The sequence below is a fragment of the Plectropomus leopardus genome, chromosome 21 (genome assembly GCF_008729295.1).
Source record: "Plectropomus leopardus isolate mb chromosome 21, YSFRI_Pleo_2.0, whole genome shotgun sequence".
Classification (NCBI taxonomy): Eukaryota; Metazoa; Chordata; class Actinopteri; order Perciformes; family Serranidae; genus Plectropomus; species Plectropomus leopardus.
In genome coordinates, this window is record NC_056483.1 from 22,135,987 (window position 1) to 22,159,183 (window position 23,197).

At 39.6% G+C, this 23,197-nt stretch overlaps 1 protein-coding gene across 1 annotated transcript in view; it reads left to right on the forward strand.

Annotated features, from left to right (window-relative positions):
• Positions 1–23,197, forward strand: part of LOC121960427 (microtubule-associated protein 4) — a 139,186-nt gene that overhangs the window by 103,949 nt on the left and 12,040 nt on the right. Inside the window, exons 8-12 of the mRNA XM_042510100.1 lie at positions 12,399–12,805; positions 13,268–13,909; positions 14,676–14,930; positions 19,005–19,179; positions 19,313–19,375. Of these exons, the coding sequence (XP_042366034.1) occupies positions 12,399–12,805; positions 13,268–13,909; positions 14,676–14,930; positions 19,005–19,179; positions 19,313–19,375 (1,542 nt within the window). The remainder of the gene's footprint in view (positions 1–12,398; positions 12,806–13,267; positions 13,910–14,675; positions 14,931–19,004; positions 19,180–19,312; positions 19,376–23,197) is intronic.

Consider the following 23,197-nt stretch of genomic DNA (forward strand, 5'->3'; position numbering starts at 1 on the left):
TTCAAACTGATTCTTTGTACTACCCTTATTATTGCGATATACTGTACCATGCAGTGAGGAAAATATGATGGTCTTTTGTGAGCCCCTGCGTAGTCTAGATTGTGGATGTATTGGTCTGTTGATGAAGCAGTAATCGTTCCTCCATTGTTCAAATGCTTCATTTTGAGTTTCCGGTCTAAGCTTTCAAATAGCTTTGGGTAAGAAATAGCTGCAGACTGAAAGGAGGCGTGTCAGACAGCGCCGGAGACGGAGACTGAAAGCGAAGGGATGAAAAGCTGAGAGAAGTCGACAGCAACGGAGCAGCTCCCCGCCGGCTACTTGACATTCCACGATGGTAGTATCTGTCTCGTTGTGTTGGTCAAACAACCATGTGCCAATTTTAGACACAGATCAGCCACGAACTTTACAGAGTGTGTGAATACTGGGACAACAGGTATATTGTCTTGGCATTTGTGGACACAGGTGGTTGTCATCATGTGCAACTGAATGTGTCTGATCATGTGCATACTAATGTGCGTAGCAGCACAATAAGCTGGCAGCATGAGGCGGTGTAGTAGCTCACTCTCCAGCTGACATTTGGATGCAGGGTCAGGGGAGCACAGCTCATTATAGCTGATGGAGGCTCTGTCTTTGTTCATTTTCATTTTCCATCCATGTTTGTCTCGACTCTTTCTCGCTCCGTCTGTCTTCCTGTTGCTCTGAATGCTCATTAGATTCTTGGTGTAGACGGGCAGAGCCAAGATGGCTGAAAGCGGGTCACGCACACGTCGAACGATGACCGCCTATGTGTCACAATGGGGTCAGTGACTGGGAAGTGCGGCCCAGTATGATGGTGGTGCTTTCTACAATGACCATGTTTCTTTCACCTTGTGTCCGTCTCACACTTTTTCTCCCTTCTCCTTTTGTCCATCTCTTTGTGTCTTTGTTTTCCTTTTTGCTCGTGTTTTTTTTTCGCCTCGCGCCACAAAGCTGAGTGTGGCAGAGGCTGCCAGCCAGGCCACTGGAGTATTAAAGAGCCAGTGATCTTTGTTTTTTTGCCCCCTGAAGTCAAAACAGGAGCACAGCAGTCATCAAGCCACAGGCTGTGTGTTGTATTTACACATCTGTTTGCTTATTATCAAGGTCATGGAAATATTACTGTTGCTCTAGTTGTGGTGTAGAAACATTTTATATCCACATGGGATAAAGCTTAAAAAAAATCCTTGGAAAAAAAAAAACAGAAAAAAGGGGGAAAAATTAAAATATAATAAGAAAAAATAAATTCAAAAAATAACAATGGAGGAGGGAGAGATGCAGATGAATGTATAATGATGGAAAACAGGAAGTCAAGGATAAGGTGAACAATGCTTGGACAGATTAGAGAGCATAAATAATAGATGGCATGATCGAGGGACAAAAGGTTAGGGGAGAAAGAAGGTTAATCGGAACGATTGTTAGTGAATATAAGTACTGCACAAAGCAGAGATCCCATGGTTTTGAAAGGAAAGGGTTAAAATGAAGTTCAACCCAAAGAGGCCAGAGTTCAGTGCATCAGCTTGCATTTCGAAAGACACACAGCAAATCCCACATTAAACATACGCCCAGAGTCAGTGTGTAGATCTTCTGTCATGTCAAATTATTTCTGTCTCGTCATAATTTCTGCTTTCGGGCAGATTTTCGGCTGCCTTCACTTTCCGAAATAAGCAGATAATTGTCACGTAATGTTCAGTCGGCACAGTGAATTGAATGTTCTCTCCAGCGGCGGCCCTGTGTTGGGCTGGAGTAAATGGCTTTTGGACATGCGCATGTGTTTGCTTATGCTAATGGTCCTTGTCAGAGCGCTAAAATGCAATATCTGCATGTTTGTTTGCACACATGTTTGTTGTCTTTGTGTGGGCATATTTTTTTCTGTAAGAATATATGTTTGATTGGCCCCTGTGGCCCCTCAGGTGGAGGGGGCCCTTTATTTGCCCTCGCAGCCAATCAAAGATGCCAGGTAGTAATAAATGGTCCACTTGTGGGCCCACAAGGTGGCCATTGATTTGCCCCTGTAGCCCCTCAGGTGGAGGGGGCCCTTAATTGGCCCTTGTGGCCAATTAAAGATGTCACTTACTGATTAATGTCTATTAATTGTGCCTTGTGGCCCTGTGTGTAAGTGTGGCCACCCCCCTCCTCCTCCTTACATAGATAAGTGGCCCCTCAGCGGCAGGCACCCTTTGAAATTTCTACCGAAATTTTCTAGTTCTTGTTCTTGTTCTTGATCTTGTTCTTGTTCTTCTTCGCCTTCTTCTCCATCTTCTCCTTCTTCTCCTTCTTCTCCTTCTCCTTCTTCTTCTTCTTCTTCTTCTTCTTCTTCTTCTTCTTCTTCTTCTTTTTCTTCTTCTTCTCCTTCTTCTTCTACTTTTTTTCCGGCTTTCTTCCCAGCATGGGTACTATGAAGCATGTGCAGAGCACCTACGCCAGTTCAGTTTCTAACATCATTTAAATGTACTGGGTGTCCAATCAGTAAATCCAAAATATATTAAGGTCAATAAAAAAAGCCAATAGAATTCAAAATGCCCTTACAGAGCCACTCACAGCCTATTAGCTATCCTGAAAAAAAAACCAAAAACAAAATATAACTTGCCCAGCTAAGACATGTACAGAATATGCGATAAGCCTGTACATTAAGGATGTGAAAACCAAACTAATACAGTCTGTGGTTCAGAGGGGTTCCGAACCTCCACCGCAGATTGCTGTAACTCATAACTGAGCTGTCAGTGAGTCTTTATTAGATAGCCAAACACACTTCAAATAGGACATTAAACCACAGAGGCCACTCTTCACTCTCTTACCACTTCAGCACCACTTGAAAGTGTCCACCGGGTTTGATGTGCTACCACAGGGCAGTGATGGAGTGCAGCTCTCACTTCACACAGAGTGCTGTTGTCAAGGGTGACAAACTCAGAGAGCTTCAAGTGTTGTGGAGCAAAGAGTGACAGGGTTTTAATGAGACAGCGACTATAAGAGCTGATTTACATAATTCACTTGAGGAACCAAATGAAGGCCTCAGAATTTGGCCCTGAATGTGTTCATTAAGGTTGGGAACTTCAGTTGATGAGAATATCATTTTCACCTTTGCTTATTTGTTTTAGATTCCTTATGGAAAATAGAGATAATGTATTTTTTTTCACATAAGTAAATGGTAAATTGACTGCATTTATATAGAGCTTTTCTAGACTTAGCAACCACTCAAAATGCTTTACAACACAAGTCGGCATTTACCATTCACACACCGTTTGGAAGACAATTTCGGACAATATCTTGCTTTAGAACCACATATAGCTTGCATGGGCCAAAGACAAAATCAGCGACCTTCTGATTCGTCATGATAACATTTTACCATGACATGGTAAAAATCTTAAAACACTTTCAGGAACTGCATATCATGGGCCATGCAAAAAGTCTGAAGGGACGAGTGCAGATTTTTCACAAAGAAGCAAAGACATGAAGTACATGCATATGTATGTCATGCAAATGTTTTAATCCCAATTATTGCTTTACATTACAATGTTAGACATGCCTTTTTTTAACCTACATTCCTAAAAACTTCAGACAGCTTAAAGAGTTTTATTTATTTATTTTTTTTTAATGGGAGAGCAGAGTCGGCACATTTTACCATATTAATAAGACGAGAAGGAAAAAAAAAAACTTCGAGTTGAGGCGGTGTTCTTCAGGAGAGGCCAGGCTTAATAGCCCTAAATGAGCTGTAAGTGTTATCATTATGCTAATGAAACCTTCAAATGAATTGGCTCACTGCACCCAGATGCTCATTGTTCCCTGCTGTCCTGAGCCATATTTTATGCTAGAGTCAGGGCCATCCTGGGGCCGCAGCAGCTCTGCTAATGCAGCAGGTTGCGATCCAGGTTAAAGCCCCGGAGCAGGGGCTGTGCTCAACTTTGTGACCCATGTGAAACAATGGTACAAAGTGCCCTGCTCTTACCCGGGGTAGTCAACAAAAATAATGCAAGTACTTAAATATAGGAGTTACCTATCTCTGTCGTCAATTAACGATCCAGTATAATCAATGCAAAGTGAAAACCATTTCAAATTGCCAGCTTCAAGATAATTTTAGAAATTCTTCTTAATTTTAGAAATTCCTATGGCACATCTGTATTATGATTTTCAATTAAGAACACCTCCTTCCTTATTAAACATTGTTAGTGGCCTAGCACCATGTACTTGTAAACAGCCAAGAAAAAGATAATGAGTATAGTTACTGATATCATCATATATTTATCACAGTCCCTTGCACTGAATAAAAATTGTATCAGGGAGACTTACTATCAGAAAATACCTTCTAGGTGTCCAAAGAATCAATATAATACTATGTTACAATAAAAATGGTTTTGTACACGCCCAATATGGAAGTTAGTTCAGACCAAATGCAAAGCCAATCTCAGGTATGGACACAAATTCGTGTGTTCATGAGTTATTACGACATCATGCTTGACCTCATCTATACCAGCATGTTCTCATGAAATATTTCCCTCTGTAATGGCCATCCCCTTACTAGGCTACACCCTCAAGGCACACTGTGACTGATGCTTTCAATCACAAGCACTGTCAGTAATTAATGTCCCTCTCTAGGGAGGTAAATAGTAGCTTTTTTCTTTCGCTCTTCTTGCTGTTGGATAGCCCAAACACAGACAGGTCAAACGTTGAGATCATGTAATATCTGTGGTTCCCTGCGGTCCCATTGCTCTACGGCAGGGATACTCAACTTGCTTTGCTTGGAGTTTTGCAAAAGGACAGGAGGCCAGGGGCCAGTCGCAGCAGCCCCATACATGTTTCTGGGATTTTAGGACGTTTCTAGGATTTCTGACATTTCAAGGATTTCTGACATTTTAAGGATTTCAGGACATATTAATATTTTTTTTTGGACATTTGATTGATTTTAGGACATTTCTCTGGTTTTAGGACGTTTCTAGGATTTTAGGACATAAGGGGCTGCCGCTGGGCAGTCATTTGAGTATCACTGCTCTAGGGTTATGTGCCATCTCCATCACATTTGTTGCTAGAATTTGCATGTCAGGGGTTGAAGAAATTACCAGGTTGTCTGGAAGTTGCAGTATTAGGTGAAGAACAGAAAAAAAGTGAATGAATAGTGGATGTTTGTGTGTGCTGTGATGCCATTCCTATCATGCTAAAAGCTGGCAGAATCTGAGTGTTGTTAGGGACAGAGTGAAGATTTTAAAAGTGGGAATTATAATAATAATAATAATAAGAATAATAATAACTTTATTTATATAGCACCTTTAAAACAGAGCACCTTTAAAACAGAGTTTACAAAGTGCTTTGACAAGCAAGGCAAAGCAGTAGTTAGAGGAGTTTCATGCATAAGCAACATGACAAAAAAAGAGCCAAAAAGTAATACCGAACTAAAGCCAGACAAACAAAGGAGGCGAAACAGAAATAACGACAGCAACAGCCCAGTATGAATAAATGCTGTTTGAAGAGTATTTGCAGCAAAACACAGAATTAATAGTACTTGTAATAGCCTTAAAACATTGCCGGGGCAGAATAAAGATAAATAAATTAAAATTATAAAAATAAATACATAGATAAATAAAATAAAATAAATAAATAAAATATATTAATAGACGAATTAAATAAATCATTTAAAAACGAAATAAGATCTGATAAAATAGAATTAAGAAACTGGACAAAGGAGCATTGCAAACAAGAGTAAAAGAAAGGAATATTATTGTGAAAAAGAGTTAAGAGAGACAGACTGAGAGTGAATAGGTTGGGTTCCACCTCTAGCCGCTTGCTTAAATGAAGTTGTTTTCTCTGGGCTTTCCACGGCTCTGGCACATATCAGATTTCTGCCCTAATTAGAGGATCAGGTTGATCTCCAGAGTCTCTCATTGTTTACAGTGCAGATATGAATTTACTCCCATTTCTATTGTTCACATTCTTTGTCATTTTACACTGCTGTCTCCTTTTATTCAGGTCAGGGTTTTCTTTTGTTTTTTCTCCCTGCATATAGTCACCTATTTACGCTCACTCTGTTTGGTCTCATGTCTATCATTGTTCCAGGTCTGGGGTCGCTGTACGTTATGTAAGCTAACAATGTCATTTCATTCTGCTCAAAGCCTTACGCCCCAATTCCCTTGTCTTGCTCCCTATTTTCCTTCCCATGTTTCCTCCTTATCTATTCCAATCCCTTGTGTTCTTAAAGATCATTATTGGCATGGTATGATTTTCCAAAGTAGCTATTAAACAGACAACAGAAGAATGGCGAACAAGTAACCATCCCTAACCATTTCTTTTTTTGTCTATCTATGTATTCCTTCTATATGAGTCTTTCTACTTGCTCTCTTCCTCTCCACCCATTCACCTCTAAATCGACTAATCAATATTTTCCACACTGACTCTCAAGCATTGGAATCAAAGGCCACCCCTCTGTCTGTCTCTGCCCTTTTTTCATCATCATGTTCTTCATTATAATTCCTCTGACATGATTTCTGTAATAAGTTTGCCAGAAATAACGGAGTACATGCAGAATGGGCGAGTAAGAATGAAATCTTGATTTGTTTTCTGTGAAATGAAACCTTTGGGGCAACATAGCAGTCAGGTAAGGAATTAATGGAGAGCTGATGTACCAAATTTGCTTAGAAATCAAGGTGCTAATTAATACCATATTGTAACCTCAGAAATGGGTCCTAAAACCTAGAATTCTGCTAGAATTTAAGTTCCCTTGTCTCAAAGTCTTTTTGTTCTTTGAATGGGTTTTTGGTTTAAATTAATTAGGTCTGTGGTTAACACAAGCTTAAGAGACTTTTACATTTTGTTCTCGAACATAAAAAGGCTTTTATGTGGTGCTTGCTAACAAGTGGGAGGGAAGTGTTCAATTATAGTGTAACAAAAGTTTTTACTTCTGGTAATTGCATTTAGGCTTTAAAATCCCTAATGTTGGGCTAATATGTGATATCTTGCTGAACAAAACCAGGAAGTATCATAAACGTAAGTTTACCACAAAACTTATTTTTTGCAATGATCTAAAATCCAATGAAAAAGGCTTTTTGATGAGGGAACCAGGACAATATTATCCTCAGAGTAGGCCGACAGAAAAATGTCATCCCTGGGGCACTGTATATGGTTATTTGGCTTGACCCTGTAGGAGAACCCTTTTTGGTTCCTGTTAGAACTCTTCAGTAGTGTAATGGTTCCACCCCAAACCCTTTCTGGGGGTTCCATGCAGAACAGTTCTACATTTTAGCCTTGATAACAAGAACCCACCCATGAAGTTCTACCAAGAATCATTGAATTTTTATTAAGAACCCACATTGAGGGGCTCCAAAAATAGTAATTGACTGTCGTTCCAATAGATACCTCTACCACTAATCCCGGCTTTCCCACTAATCCTGGTTCACATGGTTCCAGGTTATCCAGGGGCTAAGGGAACCAGTCCAGCAGCCTTGGCCTGAATGAGGCTCCTAAAGGCAGATGTTGGTCAGCGTGACCCACAACAATCAATCAGTTCACAATCATGATTTTGTAAAATCACAGATACTTCAGCCTGTACTATTTCAGTGTTGCATTAAATTTGGGAACTGAAAGTTGGTCACAAATTAGAACCGAATACAAAATGTCAAGTAACGGCTACCCATGAAAAGATCAAATAAGAAGAATTCTGGCAGACCATGTAAAATGATGTTAAAGATATCAGCCATGGCAGAATGGCAAAATAAACTGATTAAGGTGATTCCAGATTCATCTACATTTTAAGCACGGGTAAACATTTGAATATTTAAAATAAACATTTGTTTTCTTGAATTGTTTTTTTTTTTTTTTTTCCAAAAAATGGTTCTTTGAATGAATGTGGACTTTAATGGTACCCACTGTCTGGCAGACAACACTTGAAGAACCCTGTCTTCAAAAAAAGGTTTTTTAGAAGTAAATAGTTCTGGGTAGCTCCTCAGCCCTTCAGGCAGAACCCTTTTGGATCCCATATTTATTTAAGTGTAGCACTGTTGTCAGTGATGTTTTCCTCTGTATTTGTCCCTTGTCCTGTTTGGTAGGTGGTTAATGAGGCCTGGAAGAGAAATCAGAAGCCATAAAAGCTGAAAGGAAAAGACTCACTTGGCTTTTCCTTTCAGCACCACTGCCATACTTGGATGGGCTTCAGGACAAGAAAAAGTAATTTAAGTGCTGTGAATTAATGTCCAGTTTGGGACTTAGGTTTAGAAATAAAAAGAAGTCCAACAGGGCAAGAAATACAGGCACTAAGACATGTTAGAAATACTCCTAATGATTGATTATTGAGACTTCCTAGGACCAAGAAAAAGGTGACTGGTTAATCAACTGCTAAAACTGCCTGATGTTAACATGTTTTCAAACTGACTTAATTTAACATACTTGTCGTTGGAGGGGGGCACAGAGGACAGGACACGAGGCAAAGATGCTACATGAGGTGAAAGGAACAGGTGCACGCCGCTGTTCTAAAAACACAAAACGTGAGTTATGTAATTTGGCTGTTTATTTGACCCACTTATCAACACAGTGAGCAGTTAGAGCAGTAGCAGTGGCTGTGACACACAGCTGGAGGCAAATAAACCTTGAAAGCCTGATTGTCACAATTTGAATCCAAGTTTGTATGTCTTCTTATCAGGGTTGCATTTCAGCAAAATCTGAACATGCAGACATCTTGAGACGCACATTTTTTTTTTCAATGTGAAATGCTTTCCGAGGATTTTCTTTTATGCCCATTGCAAATAAATGTCCATAAATCTGCTTGGAAGTCCCATAAAAGACACTGCTAATAGTTATAGCAGCATAACAATGCCAATTTGCAAACATGTAAACAACAATAAATGCAGGCTAATAAAGCAACAGGGCTCAGGTTGCTGACCACATACTACTTACACATAGTACTCACTGGATCTATGGCAGCATTTTACTTCCTGTTAACATCCTGCAAAGCCTACTGATCATGGGAGCTGTAGTTCCACAACCTAGAGCATGATTATTTCCCAAATAAAAATAAGACAAAAAATAAGAATTGGAGAGACAAATCCTTCAATGTGAATATTTTTGTCTCCACGCTGGTCATGGCCAACGCTGAAAGTAATATGTTTTCAGATTGTCTGTACATCTGTCCGTCCGGACCATTCTTGTGAACGCGATATCCCAAGAATGCCTTTAGGGAATTTCTTCACATTCATGTCTACTTTGACTCGAGGATTAAATGATTTGAGTTTGGTGGTCATAGGTCTAAGGTCATGGTGACCTTTCATTTATCTCGTTCTTGTTAAGACGATATCTTAAGAACGCCTTAAGGGAATTTCTTCAAATTCAGCACAAATGTCTACTTTGACTCAAGGATGAAATGTTTTGAGTTTGCTGGTCATAGGTCGAAGGTTAAGATCACTGTGACCTTGACTGTTTCATTCTTGTGAACGCAATATCTCAAGAGTACCTTCAGAGAATTTTTTTCAAAGTCGGCCCAAGTGTTGATTTGGACTCAAGGATAAACTGATTAAATTGTGGTGGTCAAAAATCAAGGTCACTGTCACCTTGCATCCGTCTCATTCTTGTAAAATTGTTATCTCATGAACACCTTGAGAAAATTTCTTCAAGTCTGGCACCAGTGTTCACTTGGAATTTAGGCTGGACTGGTTAGATTTTGGTGGTCAAAGGACAAGGTCACTTTGACCTTGTATTTGTCTCATTCTTGTGAAAGCAAAATCTCAAGAACACCTTGTTGTTTCTATTAGCACTTTCAGTATTTACTGAAGCTCAGAAAGTCCCATTCAATTATTCTTTAATGGAGGGTGTTGGTACAAATAGGGGACTTGAATCCTGTCCTTCCAAACGTCTTCAACCTTTGTCAACCTGTGTGCAGCTGCAGGAATAGACCTTCTGTTTGTGTATGTTCAGAAAACACTTTCTGCAACTAAAAGAAAAAATATATTTCATGCATCCACATATTTGAGAGGATTTTCAGAGGTCTCTAGACAGGTGCACTGTGGATGGTTGGTTGTAATGGCGGCACGGGACACACTGCCTCTGAATGTGTTATGTTGCATTCATGTAAAATATGTTGACATCAGAGGATCCAGCTCCTAAAGTGGGACACAGCCAGAGTGAGCAGCTCTGACCATGCTCAGCTCACCCCAGTGTTAGGTCATCAGCACCTGAGGTCAGATGATGCACATGCTTCATTCAGTGAGTCAACACACGAGAGAAATATCTACTTTTAGCTTGTTGATGTTACATGATATTTTTTCATGTTAAGCAGGGCAGCAGCGTCATCCAGACTCGTAGTATTTTGTCTTTGTCCACGTCAATGAAGCAGGTCTGAAACATTTCACTTCTTTAACAAACTCAGCTTCAACTATTCAATCTGCTCCTCGGAATCTTTAAAGAGAAACCACGCTCTATCAAATGAACACAATGACAATGACTAATGATTTTCCTCAACTTTCCCCAACACAAGGAGCACTCTCATCTGCTAATTTCCATATTTTTCTTGATGATCAGGAAGATCTCATACAGACATCATCATCTTTATCTTTCTGTGATGTGTTGTCCTAAGTTTCAAATTAGCTGTGGTTTTTTGCTCTCAGCAGGTGTGCAATCATTGATGAGACAAAATGTTCTTTGCATTGATTTCAGGGGTTCAGGTGCAGGTCACCTTCACAGATGACTCAGAAATGTTTGTTTTTTCCCATCCTTGCTTGGAATGATAGTCTGGGCAACAGAGAGAGATCCAGTTTTATTATAAGCTATTTTTGCCTTATCAGTTGGTGTTTAACAGTCAAGATTGACCAGGACAGATGGAGAGAAAGATGAATGAGAGAGAGGATGAAATGAAAGGCTGATGAAACTCACTGATATTAGCATATTACTTTTCAAAATGATGTTAAATCGTACTTCGTCACTCGGTCTTTTACCACATAGAATAGTCATGACTGCCATCAAGCCCAGAAATCAGTCGACACAGAGGACAGGTAGAGTTCAGTGAACTGTGCAGGAGCAAACGAAACAGACTTATTTGGTTCTGTGGGAACAAAATTGCCCTTCTCTGCTGAATGTTAAGGATATTTCCTCTCAGCATTGCAGATAAAGTGTGTGTTTTTCTGAACAAATCACTTTGTCATTTCACTTAAATGCCACTTTACCAGTGTGGGTGGATTTTTCTCTGTACTGTAAGGTACAGAACAGCCAGTACACAGTCAGTACACAGTGTCATAAGTGTTGCAGACAGAACATACAGATGTGAGATAGTCACTCAATAAATGATGATCACAATATTTCTAGCTGAGCTGAGAAAGCTGTGTATTCAGGAGCTTAATGCAGAGATGCAGGGGTATATTCACTATAGTTGGAGCACAGAAGTAGAGTCACAAGTCCTTATTGCAGAAGACAAAAAATAGCTTATCTTTTGGATTTTTACAAAAGTCAGCACAATTTTATAAGATAAAAGTCAAATGTCTCCATTCCAGTCTCTTAAGTGTGAAAACTGCAGTTTTCCTTGAAATATCTGGGCGTGGTAATTTCTTAAAGTTTATTAATAAATTATATGGTATCATATCGGTTTATAGAGTCAAGTAGGTAGCATTTTGCTTTCAGGGGTTATTATTGGGGGAGTTTTTTCTTAGGTGATGTGAGGGTCTAAGGGCAGAGGGTTGTTGTATGCTGTAAAGCCCTGTGAGGCAAACTGTGTTTTGTGATAATGGGCTTTATAAATAAATTGACTTAATTTGAGTATTAAAACATCTCTAACAATACACTGCAGTTTTTTGTGTGTGTATTTGTGTTTGTGAGTGTGTATATATGTGTCTGTAAACTGAGGGCTACACAGTTAACATACCATTATAAATGAGGCATTGTAGTATATCATATTCCAGACATAAGGAAATGTGCCTGTTAGGTTCAGACCCCAGCAATAATGATCGTCTGCTTTTCTTTTTTTTTCATCATCATTTTCATTTTTTTCCCAGTGAAAATGAAATGCAAAAAGTCGATTTCCACTCAAATCGAGACTCAAATTGCAATCGCAATATCTGTCACAATAATGCTATATGATCTTTACATATTGTGCAGTGCTAGAACTGGGTATAGTTTCAATTTGTTTGCACCTAAAATTTTTTTTAGTTGTCTGTGACCAGTGTCTGTAGTTTGATAATATTCTTTTTAAGTGTGTGTTGAGAAATGAAAAATAAGATGATGCCTCACCTGAGAAGTGTATGGGAGATAAGATCTTGGCAAGTGAAAGATGAGTTTTTGGGTTTTGGTGTATTGAGCTGGACGTTGTTGTGAATACTTGGACTACCTGCTGCAATAACTGTGGGCGTTTTCACAACATATAAGAGCTCTACTTTTTATAATCTGTTGGCGTGATTTCTAATTCAAATCATTGCTCTTTCCAGTGAAATCCGACAAGATGGAGAAGAAGGAGGAGAAACTGGAGGACAACGTAAAGAAGGTGGACATGTTTGACCCGCTGGATAAAGCTGAGCAGAGGAGCGTGAAGGTGGAATACACAACAAGTGAGACTCCAGCCAAGGTGGAAAAAGAGATGGAGAAGGAGAAGCAGGCAGAGACACAAAAAGAAAAGGAGAAAGAGGCAGAAAAGCTAAAAGAGAAGGAGAAAGAGGCAGAAAAGCTAAAAGAACAGGAGAAAGAGGCAGAAAAGCTAAAAGAACAGGAGAAAGAGGCAGAAAAGCTAAAAGAGAAGGAGAGAGAGGCAGAAAAGCTAAAAGAGAAGGAGAAAGAGGCAGAAAAGCTAAAAGAGAAGGAGAAAGAGGCAGAAAAGCTAAAAGAACAGGAGAAAGAGGCAGAAAAGCTAAAAGAACAGGAGAAAGAGGCAGAAAAGCTAAAAGAACAGGAGAAAGAGGCAGAAAAGCTAAAAGAGAAGGAGAGAGAGGCAGAAAAGCTAAAAGAGAAGGAGAAAGAAGCAGAGATGCTAAAGGAGAAGGAAAAAGAGGCAGAGAAGCTCAAAGAAAAGGAAAGAGAGGCAGAAAAGCTAAAAGAGAAGGAGAAAGAGGCAGAAAAGCAAAAGGAGAAGGAAAAAGAGGCAGAAAGGCTGAAAGAGAAGGAAAAAGAGGCAGAAAGGCTGAAAGAGAAGGAAAGAGAGGCAGAAAAGCTAAAAGAGAAGGAAAGAGAGGCAGAAAAGCTAAAAGAGAAGGAGAAAGAGGCAGAGAAGGCAAAGGAGAAGGAGAAAGAGATGAAAGATGCTGAAAAAGTTAAAGAGGAGAAAGTAAAGGTAACAGAAGAAACAAAGCAGACAGAAAAGGAGAAAGAGAAAGTGGAGTCAATGCAGCAGAAGGCAGAAAAAGAGGATAAAATGATCAAAGTAGAAGAATCACCAGATAAACAGGTGAAGACAGATAAAATAGACAAAACAGACAAAGTAGAAAAAGTGGAGGTAAAAGAAGAAGTGGAGAAAACAGAGAATGTGGACAAAAATGAGAAGCCCAAAGTGGAAGAAAAAATCGAGAACAAAAACACTGAGAAGTCTGAGATGAAGGACGGCAAAGAGCAGCACGTAGACAAAGTTGAAAAGACGCCGGAGCCACAGCTGACAGCAGCCAAGCTCGATACCGGTTCTGACAACCTGGAGCAGAAGGCTGACATGGAGACAAAGGCGACTGCAGAGGTGGAGGACGCTAAGAAAGACAAGGCTGACACTGACAAAGCCAAGAAGACGGAGAAAGAGGACGAGGTGGAGAAAGCTGCTGAGAAGCCGGGAGAGAAGAAGACAGAGAAAGAAGAGAAGCAGGACAAAACGCCAGCCAGCAAAAAGACTGTGGAGAAAAAGGACGACAAGAAGGACAAGGCTGCAAAAGCAGACACGGGAGAGAAGGCCAAAAAGGCAAAACCTGCAACTAACGGAGCTCCTCCGAGCAGAGACCTGGCAGCTGCAGACAAGAAGAGCAAGGTAAGACTTCCTGGAGGATTTAAGGATGAGATGTTTCTCCTCACACACCAACACACAGATGGGGTCCGTAGAATCTGTTCTGAAAACAAACAGGGGTCAGACTGTTTGATTAGCATCACCTCAGACTAAAACCTATATTACAATATAAGACGGTAGATCACAGTCTCATGCTCATTTCCAACATGAAAGTCAAGGTAAGTTAACCCTGACCTAACCCTTTGATACAAAGTGATACACAGATGCTGCAAAGCACTTTTTTGTGTTACAAACTTTCCTTCTGTGTGATATTGAGAATACCATATACTGACACCATGACTTTAGGATTTGATTTCCTCAAGGCACAATCCCGGTTTCAGAGGGTTAATGGAGGAAATATAGCTGAAAACATAAAGCATGATACACTTGAAGACAACATGTGTGACATGTAAAATGTTGAGTGTTAGAGTGACAGAGAAAAACATTCATCATGCATGCTGCTGAAGCTTCTGCTGCTGCTTCCTTTATGCTGACTGTATATGTTCAGTACAAAATCAGCTTGTCCAGAGCTATTTGAGTCATAAAATTGCAACATTGGAATAATAGACCCCATGCAGATTATTGAAGATTATTATTTTATTATTTTTTTATGTTTTGATTTATGATTTGAATGCTGCTCGTGCTGCATAACTTCCCCTCCCTGTTATCGTTCCTTATTTTTTATTTGCCTTTGCTTTTCCTCCTCATTTCGCCCTCCATCGCTCCTGTATGACTCGTCCCTGCATCGCAGCCTGCCGCCGGGCTGACCAAACCCAGCGCTGCTGCTAAAACGCGGCCAACTACCACAGCTGCTGGTGGTTTGGCCGCAGCCCCCACAAAGCGCCCTACATCCTCCACCACCACCACCTCCATCTCAGACAAAAAAACAGCCACCACAGTCAAGGCTCCATCCACAGCCGCTGCTGGGCCAAAGCGGCCTTCCACCACTCCTACCAGCCGCCCTGCATCCTCCACCATGGCTACCGCAAGAGATGTCAGGCCTAAGGTGAGTTTCAGCTGTCAGGATGTGTGTCAGAGGCTGCAGGATGCTCAGTTATACAGAATGATCGAGTATGACCAAACTGAGCACACACTGTTAAATATATGGTTCTTTTTCATTTTGGACTCTGTTTTATGACCATCTGCTGTCAGTGCCTCGTAGCATGCACAGTTACAGCAGCTTATCATAACACTCAGATGAGTCTTCTTTAAAGGGTTCAGCTTTAGGGTCAGAATCACAAGTTTCATTTGTTGTCACTCCTTTTTTGTTGCTTTGGCAGACAGTACTCAACTCAAACAGAAATAGGGAACATTTTCTAATGAAGCATTCTTCACAATTGGTTTATTAGTTGTAACTATAGTTTTATGCCTCTGTGCCGGCTATAGTCGTGGCCAGAGGCATTTTGTTTTTCGGATTGTCCTTCCAGCCGTCCCATTCTTCTGCACAAAATGTCTTAAGAACTCCTTGAGGAAATTTCCTCAAAATTGGCTCAAACATCTACTTAGACTGAAGGATGAGCTAATAAGATTTTAGTAGTCATAGGTCAACGGTTAAGGTCACACTGAACTTGCATCCAGCTCATTCTTGTGAACACTATATCTTAAGAATGCCTCGGTAGGTAGATTTTTTGGTTTGGCACAAATATTCACTTGGGCTTGAGTTTGAACTGATTAGAATTTGGTGTTCAAATGTCAAGGTCACTGAGACCTCATTTGTCTCATTTTTGTAACCACAGTATCTCAAAAGGGCCCTCATGGAGTTTCCTCAAATTTCATCCACATCCACTTAAACTTAATACTGAGCTTTTTAGAATTTGGTGGTCATAGGTCAAAGGTCAAGGTCATTGTGATCTTGTCTGTCATTCTTATGAATGCAATCTCTAAAAAAAAACTTCAAGGGATGCACAAAGTGCACAAAAACTTGTAAATCTTAATATCCACAATCACTGACATCGGGTTAAAATCCATCTACTGAGAAAGAACATGTAGTATGACGGAAAGCTCCAGAACATCTACTTAGTGAATTTGGCAACATTGTTAAGTTATTTATTAACCCTTTGAAACCTTAACAAATTTGTTTGATTTTTTCAAAAACATGGTGAGAAGGCAATAATAAACTTATCATGATCCAAAACATAGCAAGAAATTGGTACAAGTTACAAGAAACTTACCTTAAAATAAGCTAAAAGAGAAAAGAAAAAAATAAGAAAATGACCCCCCCAAAAAAAAGCAGAAAACAATATAGTATGTATATGTTTTCAGTAGCATAATTTTAAATCCATAAATATAATGATTTTAAATATAGTTTACTGGAAAGTTTTCCTCAGTTTTTAATAATTTTCTAATAATCCCCCAACTGCTCTTTTTTTAAATTAATTTTCAGGTCATTTTCAAGGATTAAATATCTTGAAGGGTTTTAGAGGGTTAAGTGATGCAGTGATTACAAAGTGATGTACAGATATGCTACAAAGCCCCTTTTTTGTGCAAATTTTCATCCTGTGTGACATTGAAAATGCCATATACCAACACCATGACTTAAGGATTTGATTTTCGCAAGGCATCCTCGTGCTCTAGTGGTTACGGTTCATACCACAAAAACGCAGTGTTACTGATTCAATTCCTGCAGGGCTCAGTTTAGCATGTCAAAGCAAGGAGTGCATTTTCTCCCAATGTCTCCTGTGTGTGTTCACACTAAAATGTCTGCAAGAAAGGGAAAATGCTTAAAAAAAACTTCGAAGAAAAAAAAATAAGAGCCTGGTTTGGGTCAACTTTGTCAGGTAATATAAAACCTTGTATGATGGGATCAGTGTCACAGGATCAATATCATATTACTGCAGCTGCCACTCCTGTCAGCCACAGGGACAAATCTCTAAAATCAGACACTCCTGCTCATAAGTCCTGCTGAGTCATTGATTACTTGATGTCTCTTATTCATGCTCTGTGCTCTCAAAGGACTCACCGGCCTTTTGTCACCCTCGCTCGGTGGCCTCCTTAACTACAACCAGCGTGACACTACCACCGATATATTAGGAGCCTTTATTTAGCCTGTCAGCGCCCAGGGCTGCGGGGTGACTCAGTTCACTGTGGCCAGCTTGTAGCAGTGTGGCTCAGCTGTATGTGGAGCGTGGAATCTTCGCAGGGGTTATGAGGGGGAAATGTGCTGCTGAATGAAATGTGAAATCATCAAGGGCAGCCTTGGACTCAGTGTACATGCTGACATATATTGTGGAGAAAATGTTTGACCGGAATTTTTCAGTGAAGTCAATAAATATTTTCCTGAGATGATGACTGCAGCCAGATATCAGATGTATTATGACCCACATTAGTGCTGCCAGCATTTTTATATCCATGATGATTTTCTATTGATTCGTAGAAAACAAAACAAGCTCTTTATCAAGATAAACTGTAGATTTGTAAATTTTATAAAATATATTTTTTACTGTACAGTTCATTTTTTGCAAGAATATTTTTCATACACTATTTTGTAGCTAAATTTATTTTATGTACCCACTAGGGTTGCAAATTGTAGAAGCACTTTACTTGATCAATTAATCAGTAAATTTAACAACTAATTAATCAATTAATGGTTATTTGAAAAAAAAAAAAACATAAAAACTTTACTTATTTACCCACTGAAATTTTTCCTCAGTCAAAACTCACAACTACATGTTGCATTTATTTTGACAGCATTTCATAGCCTATCAATTAATTGAATAAATTTCACATGTTCAGTTAAATTCTTAATGACTGATTAATCGATCAATCAATCATCAATCAATGTTTGATCATTGTACCCACTTTGAGATCTGTAAAACTGGAAGATGACTAGGGCTAGGGCGACGAGTCGATGTAATCGATTGCGTGAATACGTCTATTCATGTAACGTGCGTCGACGCGTTGCACTGTTTCACACAGCGCGTAAAGAGAGCGTGAGCAGCGCCGAGCATGTTGTTTTTTTGTTTCGGCGCTCGTGTATCAAGTTAGAGCGTGCACACTGCTCACCCGAGCAGTGCTTGTCAGGCGCGTCTGAGCTGCGTGTCAGCTGCAGCACATCTAGAGAAACGGTGGCTCGCCGTTTTTTTACGTGTGACGCTCATTTTTGTTGACCTTGTAACACTTTATACTGCAGTTTAAAGTGTCTCTGTCACAGAGATGAGGAAATACAAAGATCTTTGTTTTACCTTAACTTCCTTGGTTACCTTTCAAAACAAAAGCGCTCTGACTAGTCTATGTGGACAGAATGCCATCATTTGCTGATACAATGGATTTTATTTTGAAACTATTTTATTTTAAATATGAAAATACAGCACTCATATCAGCAGGCAGCTGTATGCCTTCAGGCCCAGTTAAGGCTGGACTGTTTTGATGCAGAAAGAATGTATTAGTTATAATTATTTCTGTTAGAGAAAAGTTATTGAAAAGAGTGTTATTCAAATTGCAATAATTTTACTGTTAGATGTTTTGTTGGCCTGCTAGATTTGAGGTTTGTTACTGTAACAAAGAGTAACTGTTTTGTAAAGTAACTTGAATTTAACATTGTTTTATTTGTTTTGCTGTTGGATTGCTAAATGTAGATTGCACTACATTCCTTTTACTTGAGTGGAACAAGCTCTTGCATTAATTTTATTTTGGAGAGACTTTATATCAGACTGTAAAACACAGATTACCATTTAAGACGTGTCTATATTTTGTTGGAGAATTATGCTGCGCAGTGTATGACAGGTTTTAAGATGTTATATTCAGTGAATTTGTTGTTATATTAATTGAGTAATAAAAAAAAAAAAATAGTTAGATCAATTGAAAAAAAATCGATAGATTAATCGAAAAAATAATCAATAGATTAATCAAAAAAAAAAAAAAATCGTTAGGTGCAGCCCCAAAGATGCTTTGAATTATGATGATGTCCAGTAATCCCATGTGGGACGGGCCAGAACTGGCATGACACAGAAATAAAAACTAACTCACTTACTACCTATCTGTAGAATTTACTGCTGCAGACAAAGTTCACCTTCATTTATAAATCTTTCCTTTCTCTCCTCACCTGTTGTTTCTGTGTTTTTATTTTTCTCCCTTTCGGCAGACAACTACAGAGAGGCGCCCCCTTGTGCCAAAGGCCAGCACTGCCACCTCAGCAGGCTCTACTGCTGCCACCAAAAATGGAACTGCAACCACAGCAGCCAGTAAAACTGCTTCATCAGTGCGCACAACGGCGGCTACTCGCACCACCACCACTACCGCAGCCAAAAAGCCTCTGGGTACGACGGACTTGCTGACACACAGATATTATTGTACACAGACACACACACACACACACACACACACCTTTGATGATTTTATTCACTTTTGTAGTCCTTTGCACCAACTACCCACTCCGCATCTGTGTTTCAGCCTCTAAGACAGACAGCAAACCAGGAGAGGAGAAGAAGCCCAGCACTCTGAGGACTTCCACAGGTATTACAGCTCTACATTCACTGTTGCAAGACAGAGAAATTGGAGAAACTCTAAAGATACACACATACCAATACACAAAATTGTACTTGGACTCAACAATGAATTGATTAGAATTCGGTGGTCAAAGGTCACTGTGACCTCATGAAACATGTTTTTGGTCACAGCTCAATAATTCATAGGCTAATTATGACAAAATTTCACATAAATGTCTAATACGATAACATAAAGAAGTGATGACATTTTAAATCCAAAGGTCATAGGTAAAGGTCACTGTGACATCATAATATTTTCTGGGCATTATCCAACATCTTATCACAGGAACAGAGAGGCAACGTCCATTTTCCAGGTTTCCATAGGTCCTTAAAAAGTCTTAAAAGGCATTGAATTAATCAATCTAAATATAAGCTCTTAATTGGTCTTAAATTGAAAATGTATTGATTAAAAATGCTAAGACATAAAAGGTACAATTTTACGAATCTTTTTTTCCCGACATTTCGTTGTTAAATCTCAAAAAATAGGTAACTTAAATAAAAAGAAAAGGAAAATGTCACAGAATACTTCTTTCATTGCTGTCCCCGAAAAGTCATGTTTCACATTACAGTAAATATTTGGGCAAAAACTTTCCCTAACCTTAAGTAATTGGTGTCATGTCCTGGTTATATTTAATAAATTTCTGACATAATGAAATCAGTCATAAATTTCATTCTGAATGGCACTGAAAAAGTCCTGAATAAGTGCAGACAGACAAGGATGTAAACTGTAACTGCAACTTGACCTTTTAGTGGAGGCATACCAACGTGAGGCTGTATTTCTAGTTTTTCAGCTTTTACAGGCAGATTTTACTTGGTAGCTAGAATTTGGAATTAAATATAATCCTAAATGGTGCCATTATATCCAGCTCCTTTCTGACCTCCCTCTGCGCTTTTGCTCTCTGCATATATTTATCTCCTTTTGCTTCTTCGCCCTCCTCTTCTGTTAATCCTCTCCTCAATTTTGCGTCCTCTCTCTTCCTACACAGTTCCAGCTTTACCGCTCCTGTCGGCAGATTAGTTTACATTTTGGCAACAGGAGAGCTGTCAGCAGGAGTGTGACACCGCAACACACACCGTCCAAGCATGACAATGCAAGGCAGGCTGGGAGTGAGGGAGAGAGAGAGAGAGGCTTTATTGCTGAAAGGCCTTGGAGAGTTAAAAACCTTCACCGCAGCAGTGTGTGGATTACTGTCCCCTCGCTGTTGACGGGAGTTTGCGGCTCCTGCTGATACAGCGGGAGGATTTCCTCAATTAAACATGTCTTAACAGGAGCTGGAGATATAGCAAAGGCTCTCAGGGAGGATTGACAGCAGGACACACAGTTCAGCATGTAGCACCCTGAAGGAAACGCTGACACATAGAAAAGTGTGTGTGAATTGACAGATTTGAAGTGCAGCGTGGCTCAGCATGCTCAGCTGAAGGGTGCTGGAATGTGTTCACTCAAACCAGAGGGAGATAAACGTGTGAGCTGCTTGTGTTTAAGAAGAGGAAGGTGATTGTTTTAACAATATGTGACTGTAAGAAGATGTGAGGAAGAAATGACTTTATGAGTGACACCTAGAATTAATGGTCACTGAGCTTTTAACCCCTTGAGACTGGAGAATATTGGCCTGATTTCTTTCAAAAGAAGGTGGGAAGAAGGTGACAAGAAAAAAAAAAAAACAATTATCAAAATGATCAAAAATTAGGAAAAATGAGAAGAAAAACAAGCTGTTTTTTATTTGTTTATTTTATTTTTATCAAGGCTTCATATCAAGGAGCCACAGAGAAAATATTTGCCAAATGCAATAATAAAAGACCAAATTACTAAATCCAATAACTTTGAATCCTGAGCAAAGAAGTAAATTAGCAATGAAAGAAGAAATGACCCAAAAATTAGCAAGATTTTAAAAAAAAAAAAAAAAAGTACTAATATTAATGTTTAAATACTTGTGAAAGGCATCTGAAAACAGCACAAAAAAAAAGAAAAAAAATATAGTTATCCCTTGCTTGTTTCTTTTTTTTCTAGACTTTTGTCCCCTAGCTTTTTGAAAATCATTTATGAAATTACCAGTTTGTGAAAGATTTTTTACCAAGTTGCTCACTGCCCTTTTTTTCTCCATACTTCTGAATGAAATCACAACATTTTACACAGGACTCAAACGTTTAAATACTTATGAAAGGCGTCTGCAAACAGCACAAGAAAAATTATGTCCTTCAGGGTTTCAAAGGACTTGTTTACTGGAATACTTACCTGCACTTTTGTTTTTCACACATACAAAAGCAGGGTAGAGTTGTCAAAGACTGATGGAGGTTCAGTGTCTAAATATACAGTATGTGGAAGAAAGGAAATGCTCCCTCTGTGCCTTTTGTCTTTTTGTTGTGGTTGTCTCTTTGATTTCTAGCTCTGTTGTGCTCCCGTTTCTTTTTGTGTTTACTCTCCTTTCTCGCACTCGCGTCACTTATCTGTCTGGGTTGACTGTAAATGACAGGCGGGATCTTTTGTGCTGTGGCTTTGGGTTTATTGTGCGTGTGTGAGAGAGTTTCTGAATAGAGAATTCAGTCCTTAGCACGTTGCCTTTGGGTGTCTTGATATTTGTCACGTGCATGTTGTTATTTTTAAAATACAGAGAATTATTCTAACATTTTATCACAGTCTCTCACACAACAGGCTGACTGTCGGCCTTCAGTGAGCATCTGTCACCCTTGTTGTTGCATTGTGTCCAACACTGTTGGCACTCGTCAGCCCTTGTCAGCCCTTTTCGGTGGCTTTTCGGATGATTCAGCAGGTTGAATCGGCGGCGGAGCGCGCTTGTGAGACAAATCACTCTGATTGGCAGTTCAATTTAGTGCACGAGAAGAGAAACGAAAGTGAGAAAAGCAAACAAACAAGTCAAGAGAGAGTGAGATAAAAAAAAAAAAAAAAACTTGTTGTAAGAGGTAAGGTAACTTTTTAACAGCTGTGGCTCAGCACTAAAGCCCCCTTTCCACTGCACAAAAAAAACCCACTAAATCTGGCTTTCTAAAGTAATGGGGAAGGTTACAATGGGCATTCACAGTCAAATGACTCTGCGGTAGTCACAAGTATTTAGCAGCTCCAGCTCTGTTCGGCATTGATGGAAACAAGACTCCTGAGTGAATGCGATCATTTTAGCTCCTTAACTGACGAGATGCAATGATGGGCTGCCGCTAACTACCGCCCCTTTCCTCCTAAGCAGCGCTCAAACATCGATCCAAATTAGTCTGCAACAAGTTTGAAAGAGACTGAAGAAGTAACAGAAATAGAAAAAGAAGTAGACGTGTTTAAAAAACCTGCGTACACGTGCAAATTTTGGTGGAAAATGGGTATTATTGGAACATTGTCAGTTAGACCCCCGGCCCCTCCAATCCTTATGTTGAAATATCCTTGGGCAAGAAACTGAACCCCCTGATGACAAATGGCTAAATGTGACATAGTGTAAAGCGCTTTTAGTCATTTGAAGACAAGAGAAACATATACGAATGTAAGACCATTTAGCCCATACTAAAATACTTCTTTAATGTGCTAACTGGCTAACTAGCATCTTGAATCCATCCTGTAAGTCTTCTGGTTTCCCTTTTTGAATGATGATTATGGCCTACCATGGCCTGCTGGTATGGAGAGTTTCATGCAGGTGCGGACCACACATGCTGGTTGGCCATAGGCTGGAATCTATGTCATGTGATCAGGTGCAACTTTTTGGCTGAGAGGCAGGCCATGTGAAGGACGCATTAACCAGCCTTCATCGCCACAAGTTCTTTAAAGTGTCAGTTTGGTGTGTCAAGGCCTTTA